This window comes from Lytechinus pictus, chromosome 17 (genome assembly GCF_037042905.1).
Source record: "Lytechinus pictus isolate F3 Inbred chromosome 17, Lp3.0, whole genome shotgun sequence".
Taxonomy (NCBI): domain Eukaryota; kingdom Metazoa; phylum Echinodermata; class Echinoidea; order Temnopleuroida; family Toxopneustidae; genus Lytechinus; species Lytechinus pictus.
This window is the reverse complement of record NC_087261.1, coordinates 29313865-29329131: the sequence shown is the minus strand read 5'-3', so window position 1 is coordinate 29329131 and position 15267 is coordinate 29313865. Positions and strand designations below refer to the sequence as shown.

Sequence of the window (15267 nt, the reverse complement as noted above, 5' to 3'; positions counted from 1 at the left end):
GTATCAATATATATTTTTTAATGTTTTCTAGATTTGGACTGCATAAACATGAATTGAAAATTACCCCTCCCCCTAAAAAAATATAGATAAATATAAAATGTAACGTGTGATAAGCGAACAGCATCACAAACTTACTAACACAATGAATATTTCTTGGACTATATGGCAAGTCTTTCAACCACAAGAAAAAAGAGTAAGAAAACATAAGATGAAATATATAAAATAAGTAAATTGTTTGATTTGGTAAACTTTTGATCGCACACAGACTGTAACTTTTGACGGCTTGATCAAAAAATATAAACTTGTAAAACTCGGCAGGTATGAAAAGCAGGAAATAAAATACATATGGAATCAGAGAAAGTGGAAGGAGAGAGGATGGGGATATACATGTATAGATAGGTAAAGATAAAGCGAAACAAAAATGGGGAGAATGAGAGACAGAGATAGAGAAAGAGAGAACTGAAGTTCTAATAAACGTAACTCTTAAGGAAAAGTGAAAATAAAAATATACCGCGGGAGTGACGATAGGAAAATATGTAATATAGTTACTTACAGTTACTTTATGAAATATATTATTGATTTTGTTTATCCTTGATATTTCGATTAAAATGCGAAAATAACGGGATAGCCTAATATTTTGAGATTGAATTAAATCGATGTTTGTAGCTGAGTGGATGAAATCATACTAAGAGCATAATAATTTCTTCTTTATCATTGAAAAAAAACCTCATCTATGAAATAAAATGATCAGTTGGGAAAAAAATAGTATAATGAAAATAAAAGGGAAATCGAGACACTATAAATGTATTGTTGTTTGCTCTACCACACAAGGCCAATAAAGAAAATCAGAACGGTTGTAAAAAGTCAAAATCTTATTTCCTTTGAAATAGATGAATTGACATGAAAATAGTTATGTAACTTTATTCGACCCTTTTGCGTTTTTTTCCTTCTTATTAAAGTAGTGATGTATTGATTTCTGTACTGAATAACCGAAAAAAAATAGCGAGTGCGTAAAGGTTTCGTGTTCAAGATTATATCTCCGGTCGTGTCATCAAGACATCTCATTGAGTTACTAGAGACCCAAGACGAAGCCATTCGAAGTTATTGCAAAATCAACGTATTTCAGGTTTCAGGTCATGTCTTGAGAGCAAAATTTGATGATTGCAAACTGGTGAATGAACGATTCTGTAAGGCAATTTCTTTGAACAACTACCCTTTGCTCTGATAAATATCAGTGCAGAAGCAGGTGAAAGATGGGAGAAATTATTTGCTTTATTCTGCTCCTCTTTTTAAAGAGCTACGTTGGACAAACGTTTTCTGACAGTGACGTTGGGCAGGAATGGATAGATTGGATGCAAAACACTTCTATGGATACTTATACTGAGATTTGGACAGATCAAACCATCGAAGGATCAGTTCAAGATTCAACGAATGACTCTCAGGATTATTCTCTTATTGAATCCACGGAAGAGAATGGGGATAAGAATGTCGTATTGCCTACTTCGATGTCCTGGCTTTGGCAACCGATAACCTGGTCCTGGTGGGTCATTTTACAGATGATTTCTGCACTTTTTGGTATCGTTGGCAACTCTCTTGTCATCATAATCATTTTCCAAAGACGAAAAAAGAGTAGATCCACGGACACACTGGTTGGCGCCCTGGCAGTTGCCGATCTTATCACGTCGATCTTTATGGTGCCACTGTCACCAACAAATCGAGTGCCTTCGACTGCACTCGGCATTTTTTACTGCAAGGTAGTGTACACATCAATGTTCATGTGGGTTTCGGTTAATGCATCTATTTATACACTCACCTTCATACCCATTGAACGCTATATTGCCGTGGTGTACCCATTCCGTTGCAAAGAACTTCTAGCTCCAAGACGAATCTCAATTGCCATAATCTGCCTCTGGTTCACCGCTTTCATGTTAAATTCGTTCCCGTTTTTCATCTCGACAGTTGACCCATCTACAGCGCGCTGTAGATTGATGTACCCCAAAGGATTCCAGCATGTCAGGCATGCCATGGGTGTGTTCATCTACCTGTTTGGGTTCCTCTTTCCAGCGATCCTGACAATAACATTTCAAATCCTTACAGCACGTGTATTGCATCGGCAGGCACGTCTTCAACTAGGTGAAGCGAAACAGCTTGACAGATCCAATCCTTCATTCCGACATCTCATCGCCAAGAAATGCGTCCTGCAAACACTATTCATCGTAGTTTTGATCTTTCTGATCTGCTGGGGACCTGCTAAGACAATCTTTCTTGCTTTCAAGCTAGGATTCATTCCAGATTCGTACCCTTATAGCCCGTTTAACCGCGCTCTTGCAACCCTAGGGTTCTGCAACTCATGCGCCAACCCTATTATCTATACTGTTCGCTACCCTGAATTCCGTACTGCTGTCCGAGGGCTCTTCACCAGAGCTCAGCTCGCAGAGGCTCCACTATTTGGAGATAGAGAAACCAAGTAACACTTTGAATGAAGCAATTCATTGCCTTTATTATGTTTCGCTTTTTAGGCTGGCACGTACATCAATGCCAGCGATGATTAATGATAAATATATGACATTGAAAAATATTTCACTTTGTCAAGGAAATGACACTGTTTATTTCAATTTTATTTTGTTAAAAAGTACTAAAATTGTTAATGTTAAATGAATGGCGTGTCTGTAAATTAAGTAGAAGATACTGTCACTGACATTGGTGTAACTACGGAGGGCAATGGGGCACGTATCTCCCTTCCCCCCTAACCCGTCCACTCAGTAGCGTACCGTGACTCGGAGGAGACAAAGCATTGGGGGGGCAAAGCATTGTTCACAGACAATGCACTGCCCCCCCAATGCTTTGTCTCCTGCGGTTCACGGTACGCTACTGCGTCCACTGGCAAAAAAAAAAGGGAAAAGGAGAAAAAGAGGGAGAAAGAAAGAGAAACGTAATGGGAGAAGAAGAACTGTTTGTGTACTATATTATATTCTATATGAATTATATTATATATACATTGTTTAATAACTTCATGAACCATAATTAGCTTAGGGCCTATGTGTTCATCACTCCTAGTGCTAGCAATGTCTGTTTAATGAAATGAATAATCTTGTTCAAGGGTATTAAACGGTACTTAAATAACCCGTTTTCAAGTCGATATGCACCAAATATAATGTATTTCCTCGCTCTTCAAATGTTTATTATTCTATGTAGTATATGCTTTTCTTCATGACTACTTTTAAAAGTGATTGCCCCTTTTAAGGTCTGAATATAAAAATTTCCAGTCCATGCCGTTCGTATGTAGTAGATTGGTGAAATATATATCTGCTCTTCATGAACTCCTATAAACAGGATAAAAAACAGTCCTGAAATGTCCCTTTTTCTGTTCTTAATATCAACAATTTACAGCTGACGCTTCGCACTCGCAACATTAAGTGCAATTAGCATGGTCTTAATGAGTTCCAACAAACAGGTCTTAGAATGTCCCTCTTAAAGGTCTTTCAAAAAAAATTAGCTCGCGCTTCGCGCTCGCAATATTTGATTAGTGAGAAACGTATCATGTTCATGATTACACTGACTACCCAAAGAGATTCATTTGTTTTGGTGGTTTTGGGTGTTTAGTCTAAAAAAAAATCAGCCTTCGCATGGGACCCGCATTAAATGACTACGGTGAGAAATGTATGCTCTTCAAGAATTCCTTTAAAAAGTCCTTTAAAAAATGTCCCTGTTTTGGGCAATAAATACAAAAATTTCTACTCGCGCTTCGCGCTCGTATTGTTTGTTTAATGAGACAGGTACATAATTATCATGATTACAAATATTTGCTTATGTTGTCATTTTTTAGGTCTGGATATAAAAATGTCCATCTCACGCTTCGCGCTCGTGTTGTTTGATTGATGATATACATATCAGTTTATTGGCACAGTCAGTTTTAGTTTTAGGTCAGTTTTAGGTCTGCTGGTGCCCCCACCCCATATGCCATGACCCACGGCACGCCATTGGTCAGTGAAAGTCAATGACAAAAACTAGCTCCCACCCAACGAGATGGACGATTTTTAACTTATAATGAATTGTCATCAATGAAGATTACCTATCATTTCATGTAACCTTGCTTGCATGTAACCGTCAAGACAGTGGCCTGGAAAGTTATGCCGTGTAATAATCAATAAAAAAACGAAAAATAAGAACAGTTTATTTTGTGAACTGCTTTATCATTATGGTCTGAGGCTTCGTTTACGTACAGCAGTGTGACAGTTCTGGAAATAGCAAATACAGTCATTTGAACCGATAAATGAGCGAAAACAACGTGGTATTTGTATGTTGTATAAAGGGATACAACTGATAGCTGCTATGTCGCCTAGAGGACTCCGTTATGATATTTTTTATGATTTTGATATTGTCATTTCATCACGGAGCCTAAACAAGCATATGGGACTGAGCCTAGAAAAGATAATACACAAGAAGGGAATTCCCTTCATATTTAACATTAGAACTTGCGGCCCTATTATACATGCAGACTAAAATTGTTATTAAATTGCATACCTTTATACACCTACTGCGTATAAAGGTATGACAGTTTCCCCTAAAAATAAGAAAAATTAGAGGTTTCTTACCAGACCGATGCCGTGTTTCCATATAGTAAACACTGCAATACAAAAGACCTGACCGTTGAACCGTTTCAATATGACGTAAATGTAGCTTCGATGAGCTATGTTACGAAGTCCCGTTTTGAAGAAAAATTCATAGATTGAAAATATTTTTTTATTAAATAATATAATTTAAATATTGATTGTAAATAATAATTATAAAAATAACAACTATTTACAATCAATATTTAAATTTTATTGTCTTTCTGTATATAGCCTTCATCCCAATTGAACGTTACATTGCCGTATAGTCTACCCGTTCCGTTACTCTCACGCAGAAGAATTTAAATTGCCATCTTTTGCATATGGTTCACGGGATTCATGTTGAATTCTTTCCTGTTCTACATCTCGACGTTGACCCATCTACACAGCACTGCAGAGTGATCTAACCAAGATGGATGCATCTTATTGAGTATCTTCCAGTTCTTGACAGCACGTGCACTTCATCACCAGGCACGACTTCATCTCGGTGAGTCCAAGAAGCCCGACAGATCTAACCCATCAACTGGCCATCTCATCGCCAGGAAACGTGTGCTTCAGTGTTCTTCATCGTGGTTCTACTATTTATGATTTGCTGAGGACCGTCTTAGACTCTCTACTTTGGCTTTAATCTAGGAATCATTCCAGATTCCTACACTTGCCGCCCTATTCGTCGGGCTCTAACTGTCCAATGTTTCTATAGGCTCTTGACATCTGAGCTGAATTATATATTCATGAGGAACATCTTCATAATAATGAATATACATGAGTCACGAATATTACCGGTCACCTTTGTCAAAGCTGTTGCGTCCGGGGTTCGGAATACTAGCAGTCCACAACTAGTATTATGCAGGGGATTCATTTAATTGCGGGACACTAAAGGGGATATAACTAGCAAAAATGCTACTAGTAGTGGTACTATACTACTATTACTACTACTACTAGCAGTGACAGACCCATCACCGCCCCGAAACTTCCCGGGAGATCGGCCTGGTCAGACTCGAGTCAAGGGGAAGCACCAACTGAACAACTCGACTCCAGCATTCCCTCACTGCACCGCGGAGATCGATAATCGACGCAAAGTGGAATCTCATGAAAGATTATATTTTTTCCATATCCTGTGGGTAGATTTACAAACACATCTCGTCCTTTAAGTGAAGATGTAATATAATCGACTTTCATTTTAGAGGCATATTCAATGATCTTTGATATTTCGTTGTCTCTCTTCGCCAAGAATCCACGGGTCGCCTTTCAAGATGAGCTCATGAATATTCAATATGACGTCATAGCAGTCCGCGCTCTCATTGCATGATTCTCATCGACCATTTTTTGGTCGGAGTATTGGTAAAAACATTAAAGAACAAAAGAAAGTCGGTGAAATTCGGCTTCGCTATATCCCTCGCTTCGCTCGGGAAGCAGCCGCCAGGACCTCGCCAAGAGGCTAATGTTTCTACAACTCTTGCGCCAACCCTGTCATCTTCTTCACTATAAAATGAAGAGTTCTGATTGGCTGAATTTTTTTTTAAACAACAGGCGCAGGAAATTTGAATAGATCACCACATGGTGAGTGTGACCTTGCAGAGGCCCAGTGTGGGGAACGTTGGGATTGACGTGGGTGTGTGGTCTCTAAACCAATCAGAGCGCAGTATTCTTGTTTTTGAGCTGCTAAATGTCATTGGCCTATGAAAAGCTGGCTGCTGACCCATCTAAAATACCTCTTCTTATAAAAAATGATATTATATTAAAGCTTAGATCTTGTCATAATCATAATCATAGTTAAAAAATCACTTGGGCTCAAACAGAAATTTAGGTGTAAAATAACAACTTTCGTTGCATGAAAATAATGACTTTGTTTCATGTTTTAGATCAAAAGTTTCCCCTATATTACAACATCCTTTTAAAAATCCAAACACATGACCTAAAATAATGATTTTTCTTCTTTATAAAAATACCAAGAACATGAAATTTTGTCAATATTTAGAGCAGCAATGGCCGAATGAAAAGAGGTGTTTTGGTTCGCACCAAGTTCATTAATAATGCAAAAACACTCTAGTCATGAATATCACTTGGATAAAAGAAGCTACTTTTTGTGGGCTTGCCGACTGGCTGGTTTATAATAATTATAATACATATTATATGTTCATCTAACGCCCCGGTCTAACGCAACAGGAGTACGGAAAACACAATAGGATATATATATGCACGATCATGTCCTTCCTGTATAATAGGTCTCCTACGTCAACTGCACAAGCAAATTGACGGAGTTACCTGAGAATCGTTAATGTTTTAAATGGAGCCGTACGTGGCGTGTATACCAAGATAATTACAAAGACGAGTCATTCAATGAAATGTACGGTAAAACTGTTATAATAATTGACCGTTAAGTTGGCAATCCTAGCGCGGCCATCATAAGGTAGCCTAGGTAGCCTAGCTTAGCCGGGTAATAATAACAGCAGGGCCCGCTGGGAGAACAGTTTTCGGAACTGAAGTGGCAACCCTGGGTAAATATACCACTATTATTATTATATATATTATTATAAGCTAATAACAATTTCAATTTTGCTTCTGACAGGTCATCAGTTAACAGTATTTTACAAGATTCATATGTACATTGACCCTAAATGACCTTAGGCCTTGGTCATGTGACCTGAAAATCAGGCAGAATATTTAGTAAAACGTGATTAACCATATGGCCAGGTTTCATGAGCTAGGTCCATATACTTTCAAAGTATGCTGCCATTTCAAAAACTTAACCTTCGGTTAAGATTTGACGCCGCCGTTGTCGTCGGAAAACCGGCGCCTATAGTCTCACTCTGCCATGCAGATGAGGCAAAAACGTGACACTGAATATATTGCTGTTTGCTCTACCATACAAGGCCAAGAAATAGAGCAGTTATTTGATAAAGGATAAATGAGACATAAACTGGAGTAAAAAGTCAAAATCTTATTTCCTTTGAAATAGATGAATGGACATGAAAATAGTTATGTAGCCTTCTTCGACCCTTTTGCGTTTTTTTCCTTCTCATTAAAGTAGTGATGTATTGATTTCTGTAGTGGATAACCATTAAAAAAGCGAGTGCGTAAAGGTTTCGTGTTGACGAATTTTACTCTGTTCGTGTCATCAAGACATCTCATTGGGTTACTAGAAACCCAAGACGAAGCCATTCGAAGTTTTTGCAAAAGCAACGTATTTCAGAAGGATTCAGGTCATGTCTTGAAAGCTAAATTTGATGATTGCAAACTGGTGAATAAACTGTTCTGTAAGGCAACTTCTTTGAACTACTACCCTTTGCTCTTATTAGTGCAGAAGCAGGTGAAAGATGGGAGAAATTATTTGCTTTATTCTGCTCCTCTTTTTAAAGAGCTACGTTGGACAAACGTTTTCTGACAGTGACGTTGGGCAGGAATGGATAGATTGGATGCAAAACACCTCTATGGATTCTTATACTGAGATTTGGACAGAGCAAACCATTGAGGGATCGGTTCAAGATTCAACGAATGACTCTCAGGATTATTCTCTTATTGAATCCACGGAAGAGAATGGGGATAAGAATGTCGTATCGCCTACTTCGATATCCTGGCTTTGGCAACCGATAACCTGGTCCTGGTGGGTCATTTTACAGATGACAACTGCACTTTTTGGTATCGTTGGCAACTCTCTTGTCATCATAATCATTTTTCAAAGACGAAAGAAGAGTAGATCCACGGACACACTGGTTGGCGCCCTGGCAGTTGCCGATCTTATCACGTCGATCTTTATGGTGCCGCTGCCACCAACAAATCGAGTTCCTTCGACTGCACTCGGCAATTTTTACTGCAAGGTAGTGTACACATCAATGTTCATGTGGGTTTCGGTTACTGCATCTATTTTTACACTCACCTTCATACCCATTGAACGCTATATTGCCGTGGTGTACCCATTCCGTTGCAAAGAACTTCTAGCTCCAAGACGAATCTCAATTGCCATAATCTGCCTTTGGTTCACCGCTTTCATGTTAACTTCGTTCCTGTTTTTCATCTCGACTGTTGACCCATCTGCAGCGCAGTGCAGAGTGATTTATCCCAGAAGGTTCCAGATTGCCATGGGTGTGTTCCTTTTCCTGATTGAGTTCCTCTTTCCAGCAATCCTGACAATAAACTTTCAAGTCCTTACAGCACATGCATTGCATCGCCAGGCACGACTTCAACTAGGTGAAGCGAAACAGCTTGACATATCCAATCCTTCAACCCGACATCTCATCGCCAAGAAACGCGTTCTGCAAACACTATTTATCGTAGTTTTGATCTTTCTGATCTGCTGGGGGCCTGCTAATATAGTCTACCTTGCTTTCAATCTAGGATTCATTCCCGATTTATACCTTTATAGCCCGTTTCACCGCGCTCTTTCAATTCTAGGATTCTGCAACTCATGCGCCAACCCTATCATCTATACTGTTCGCTACCCTGAATTCCGTACAGCTGTGCGAGAGCTTTTCACCAGAGGTCAGCTCGCAGAGGCTCCACTATTTGGGGATAGGGAAACCAAGTAACATTTTGAATAAAGCAATCCTTTGCCTTTTCTATGTTTCGCTTTTTAGGCTGGCACATACGTGCCAGTGATGATTAATGATAAATATATGCAATTGTAAATATTTCACTTTGTCAAGGAAATGACAATGTTTATTTCAATTTAATTTTGTTAAAGGGTACTAAAATGTTTAATGTTAAATGAATGGGGTGTCTGTAAATTACATGTAAGTGGAAAATATTGTCAGTGACAGTGGTGTAACTATACGGAGGGCAATGGGGCACGTATCTCCCCTCCCCATAACCCGTCTAACCGGCAAAAGAAACAAGGGAAAAGGAAGAAAAAGAGGGGGAAAGAAAGAGAAACGTAATGGGAGAAGAACTTTTTGTGTACTATTTTATGTTCTATATGAGTTATGTTATATATAGATTGTTTAATAACTTCATGAACCATAATTAGCTTAGGGCTTATGTGCTCATCACTCTTAGTGCTCGCAATGTCTGTTTAATGAATATTCTTGTTCAAGGGGATTAAACGGTACTTAAATACCCCGTTTTCAAGTCTCGTTTCCTCGCTCTTCAAGTTTTAGTTAATCTATGTAGTATATGCTTCTTTTCATGACTACTTTTAAAAGTGATTGCCCCTTTTAAGGTCTGAATATAAAACATTTCCAGTCCATGCCATTGGTATGTAGTAGATTGGTGAAATATATCTGCTCTTCATGAACTCCTATAAAAAAAAACAGTCCTGAAATGTCCCTTTTTCTGTTCTTATATATCAACAATTTGCAGCTGGCGCTTTGCGCTCGAAACATTTATCTAGGGCAATAAGAATGATCTTAATGAGTTCCAACAAACAGGTCTTAGAATGTCCCTCTTAAAGGTCTAAATTAAAAAAAATAGCTCCCGCTTCGCGCTCGCAATATTTGATCATGTTCATGATTAGGGATTCATGTGTTGAGGTGGTTTTGGGTGTTTATTCTATAAAAAAAAAAAATCAGCTATCGCACGGCACCCGCATAGAATGACTATGGTGAGACATGTATGCTGTTACGCGCTTTGAGCCATTCTGGGAAAAGCGCTTCATAAAAATTGGCTATCATTATTATTACTATAATTATTATGTATGCTCTTTAAAAATTCCTCTAACAAGTCCCTAAAATGTCCCTGTTCTGGGAAATAAATACAAACATTTCTACTCGCGCTTCGCGCTCGCATTGTTTGTTTAGTGAGACAGGTACATAATTATCATGATTACAAATATTTGCTTATAATGTCCCTTTTTAGGGCTGAATATAAAAAAAAATTTAATCTCGCACTTCGCGCTCGCGTTGTTTAATTGGTGATATACATGTCACTTTTAGGTCTGCTGGTGCCCCCACCCCCAATGCCATGACCCACGGCACGCCACTTGTCAGTGAAAGTCAATGACAAAAACTAGCTCCCACCCAACGAGATGGACGATTTTTAACTTATAATTAATTGTCATCAATGAATATTACCTATCATTTCATGTAACCTTACTTGCATGTAACAGTCAAGACAGTGGCCTGGAAAGTTTACCGTATAATAATCAATAAAAAAACCGAAAAATAAGAACACTTTATTTTGTGAACTGTTTTATCATTATGGTCTGAGGCTTCGTTTACGTACATCAGAGTGACAGTTCTGGAAATAGCAAATACAGTCATTTGAACCGATAAATGAGCGAAAGCAACGTGGTATTTGTATGTTGTATTAAGTGATACAAATGATAGCTGATATGTCGTTTAGAGGACTCCGTTATGATATTTTTTATGATTTTGATATTGTCATTTCATCACGGAGCCTAAACAAGCATATGGGACTGAGCTTAGAGAAGATAATACACAAGAAGGGAATTCCCTTCATATTTAACATTAGAACTTGCGACGCTATTATACATGCAGACTAAAATTTTTATTAAATTGCATACCTTTATACACCTACTGCGTATAAAGGTATGACAGTTTCCCCTAAAAATAAGAAAAATTAGAGGTTTCTTACCAGACCGATGCCGTGTTTCCATATAGTAAACACTGCAATACAAAAGACCTGACCGTTGAACCGTTTCAATATGACGTAAATGTAGCTTCGATGAGCTATGTTACGAAGTCCCGTTTTGAAGAAAAATTCATAGATTGAAAATATTTTTTTATTAAATAATATAATTTAAATATTGATTGTAAATAATAATTATAAAAATAACAACTATTTACAATCAATATTTAAATTTTATTGTCTTTCTGTATATAGCCTTCATCCCAATTGAACGTTACATTGCCGTAGTCTACCCGTTCCGTTACTCTCACGCAGAAGAATTTAAATTGCCATCTTTTGCATATGGTTCACGGGATTCATGTTGAATTCTTTCCTGTTCTACATCTCGACGTTGACCCATCTACACAGCACTGCAGAGTGATCTAACCAAGATGGATGCATCTTATTGAGTATCTTCCAGTTCTTGACAGCACGTGCACTTCATCACCAGGCACGACTTCATCTCGGTGAGTCCAAGAAGCCCGACAGATCTAACCCATCAACTGGCCATCTCATCGCAAGGAAACGTGTGCTTCAGTGTTCTTCATCGTGGTTCTACTATTTATGATTTGCTGAGGACCGTCTTAGACTCTCTACTTTGGCTTTAATCTAGGAATCATTCCATATTCCTACACGTGCCCAGGGACCTGGGAACGATTTTTTCAGTGGGGGTGCTGAAATCTCTCCTCAGAGGTGGGGGGGGGGACAGACACAATTGAGTTTTCCATAATTACACACACATCACACACACCCCCCAACACACACACATATATATATATATATATATATATATATATATATATCATATGACGGTCACTTCTTAGCTTTCTTCTTATAAAAGAACACAAATATATAATTAGATAATTGGAGCGCGAAGCGCGAGCTTTTTTTGGTATAAATTTCATGTATTTTGTCCTGAAAATTGAACATTTTGAGCAATGTTTGTGGTCCAAGATGCGTATATAACAATTTATGTAATAATAATTGTGAGCGCGAGTAGATATTTTTTATATACGCTCTGGCCTGATCGAAAGGGACGTGTTGTAAGGACTGTTTGCAGTTACCCATGAAGACGATACATATATCAACAATCAAATAATGCGAGCGCGAAGCGCGAGCTGAAAAATTTGACATTCCGACCTAAATACTGGACATTCTAAGCACGTTTTTTAATTATGAACAGGATAGGTATATATACAATTGATGCGAGCGCAAAGCGCGAGCGGAAATAAAATTAAGATTTCAGACCAAAAAAACGAGAGATTCTAAGTACTTTTATAATCATGATGAGGATAGGTATAAAACTATACAATTGATGCGAGCGCGAAGCGCGAGCGGAAATAAAAATGAGATTTCAAACCTAAAAACGAGACATCTTATGCACTTTTCTAATCATGAACAGGATAGGTATATAACTATACAATTGATGCGAGCGGAAACAAAGTTGAGATTTCAGACCTGAAAACGGGACATTCTATTCATGTTTTGTAAATCAAGAAAATTATGGGTAATTGGATATATTCTTAAATTAATAATGTGAGCGCAAAGCGCGAGCAGAAAATTTTTGATATTCTGATTTGAAACTCCACACTGAATGTAAAATGGTTTGAACGGATAAAGAAAACTCAAACGAACATAAGAATAAAGATTTGATCAAAATCAGACAAGGAATATCACAGTTATTGCATTTTAAAGATTAGCATTATTCCCCACTTGTTCCTTTGTATTTTATTATATACAATTAGGTTTATTCAATATTTTCTTTTCAAGAACCAAAACAGTTGAATTGACAACTGATTTAGTCCATTAGATATTCTTTGTTACAACTTATTTCATTGTAAGGGAGACATATCATTCATTTGGGCATTCATTCTGGTATGAAAAAATTGAACAATTTTGATTCCACAAGGAACAGCTAGGATAGTGGGGATGTGACAGCATCAGCCCACCTATTAAATATTCATGACGACATGCATATCACCATTTTCATAAAATATTACTAAACTTTAGAACTAAATAACTAAACTAATCGTTATCAGATTTTGATAAAATGTATTTGATATAAATATTTTCAGCCCGGAGTATCCCCCCCCCCCAAAAAAAAAAATCAAGCTGCGTATCTGAATAAACATGAGTGCGCATGTTTAGAGTTAGACCTAGTATCTGGGCATTCTAAATACATTTTTTTATTATAAAATCAATAATGCGAGCGCGAAGCGCGAGCAGAAAATATTTGATATTCCGATCTGAAAGAGGGTGAATTTAAACATTATTTCAAGTAATGTGTCGGAAAATTCTGAAGTGGGGGGGGGGGTTCTACAAAACGTCGCCTTATTTTCATTACATTTCTGTCATTTATCATACCTACCACTAGATTTCCAGGAGGTGCGCTGCCTATGGAAAATAACACACAGCACCCCCCAAATTTTGGGGGTGCTTCACCCCCAGCACCCCCGCTTCCCAGCCCGTTGGGACATGGGGCAGGGCGAAAAAGACTGTAAAGTTTGATTTCTATTGTCTGACTTATAATTATAAGTATACATTACACGGGCGGTCGGGCGCCCGCTCACTTGATTCGAACCTGGAAGTTTCAAGTCCAACCACCCCATGTCCCTCCCTGCTATCGAAGAGTGTGTATGGTTATCACGTATTGCGCGCGACCACGTCTGTATCGGAGTGCTGCCCCGCTGGAGCTTGATTGAGTCGCGTTATAGGAGGGATGTTATTGGAATATGTGAAAGACTATTCAATGATTTGCGATTGTCGGATGTGATAATTATGTACATTATAACATATTTTAAAAAATACAGGGGGTAACCTGGTTTCGTGGGGGTGCTGTCAATGGAAAATAATACACGCAGCACCCCCAGGATAATTTCTGGGGGTGCTTCAGCACCCCCAGCACCCCCGCTTCCCAGGTCCCTGCACGTGCCGTCCTTTTAGTCGGGCTCTAACTGTCCAAGGTTTCTATAGGCTCTTGACATCTGAGCTGAATTATATATTCATGAGGAACATCTTCATAATAATGAATATACATGAGTCACGAATATTACCGGTCACCTTTGTCAAAGCTGTTTCGTCCGGGGTTCGGAATACTAGCAGTCCACAACTAGTATTATGCAGGGGATTCATTTAATTGCGGGACACTAAAGGGGATATAACTAGCAAAATGCTACTAGTAGTGGTACTATACTATTATTACTACTACTACTAGCAGTGACAGACCCATCACCGCCCCGAAACTTCCCGGGAGATCGGCCTGGTCAGCCTCGAGTCAAGGGGGAGCACCAACTGAACAACTCGACTCCAGCATTCCCTCACTGCACCGCGGAGATCGATAATCGACGCAAAGTGGAATCTCATGAAAGATTATATTTTTTTCCATATCCTGTGGGTAGATTTACAAACACATCTCGTCCTTTAAGTGAAGATGTAATATAATCGACTTTCATTTTAGAGGCATATTCAATGCTCTTTGATATTTCGTTGTCTCTCTTCGCCAAGAATCCACGGGTCGCCATTCAAGATGAGGTCATGAATATTCAATATGACGTCATAGCAGTCCGCGCTCTCATTGCATGATTTTCATCGACCTTTTTTTTGGTCGGAGTATTGGTAAAAACATTAAAGAACAAAAGAAAGTCGGTGAAATCCGGCTTCGCTATATCCCTCGCTTCGCTCGGAAAGCAGCCGCCAGGACCTCGACAAGAGGCTAAGATTTCTACAACTCTTGCGCCAACCCTATCATCTTCTTCACTTTAAAATGACGAGTTCTGATTGGCTGAATTTTTTTAAAAACAACAGGCGCAAGAAATTTGAAGAGATCACCACGTGGTGAGTGTGACCTTGCAGAGGCCAGTGTGGGGAACGTTGGAATTGACGTGGGTGTGTGGTCTCTAAACCAATCAGAGCGCAGTATTCTTGTTTTTGAGCTGCTAAATGTCCTTGGCCTATGAAAAGCTGGCTGCTGACCCATCTAAAATACCTCTTCTTATAAAAAATGATATTATATTAAAGCTTAGATCTTATCATAATCATAATCATAGTCAAAAAATCACTTCGGCTCAAACATAAATTTAGGTGTAAAATTACAACT

The 15267-nt window shown here is 38.5% G+C and overlaps 2 protein-coding genes across 2 annotated transcripts; both read left to right on the top strand.

Moving 5' to 3' along the window:
- The first annotated feature begins 1988 nt into the window (after positions 1-1988).
- LOC129280884 (trace amine-associated receptor 7g-like) lies at positions 1989-2471 on the top strand. The gene has a single exon (XM_054916879.2). It carries the CDS (start codon positions 1989-1991, stop codon positions 2469-2471), a length of 483 nt encoding a protein of 160 aa, XP_054772854.2.
- Positions 2472-8041: 5570 nt separating this feature from the next.
- LOC129280885 (galanin receptor type 1-like) lies at positions 8042-9136 on the top strand. Its single transcript, XM_054916880.2, has one exon. It carries the CDS (start codon positions 8042-8044, stop codon positions 9134-9136), a length of 1095 nt encoding a protein of 364 aa, XP_054772855.2.
- The last annotated feature ends 6131 nt before the right edge of the window (positions 9137-15267 follow it).

Bases quoted from the DNA above. Each gene is read 5' to 3' on its own strand.
- LOC129280884 (XM_054916879.2), top strand. From the start codon at position 1,989: ATGTACCCCAAAGGATTCCAGCATGTCAGGCATGCCATGGGTGTGTTC.
- LOC129280885 (XM_054916880.2), top strand. From the start codon at position 8,042: ATGGATTCTTATACTGAGATTTGGACAGAGCAAACCATTGAGGGATCG.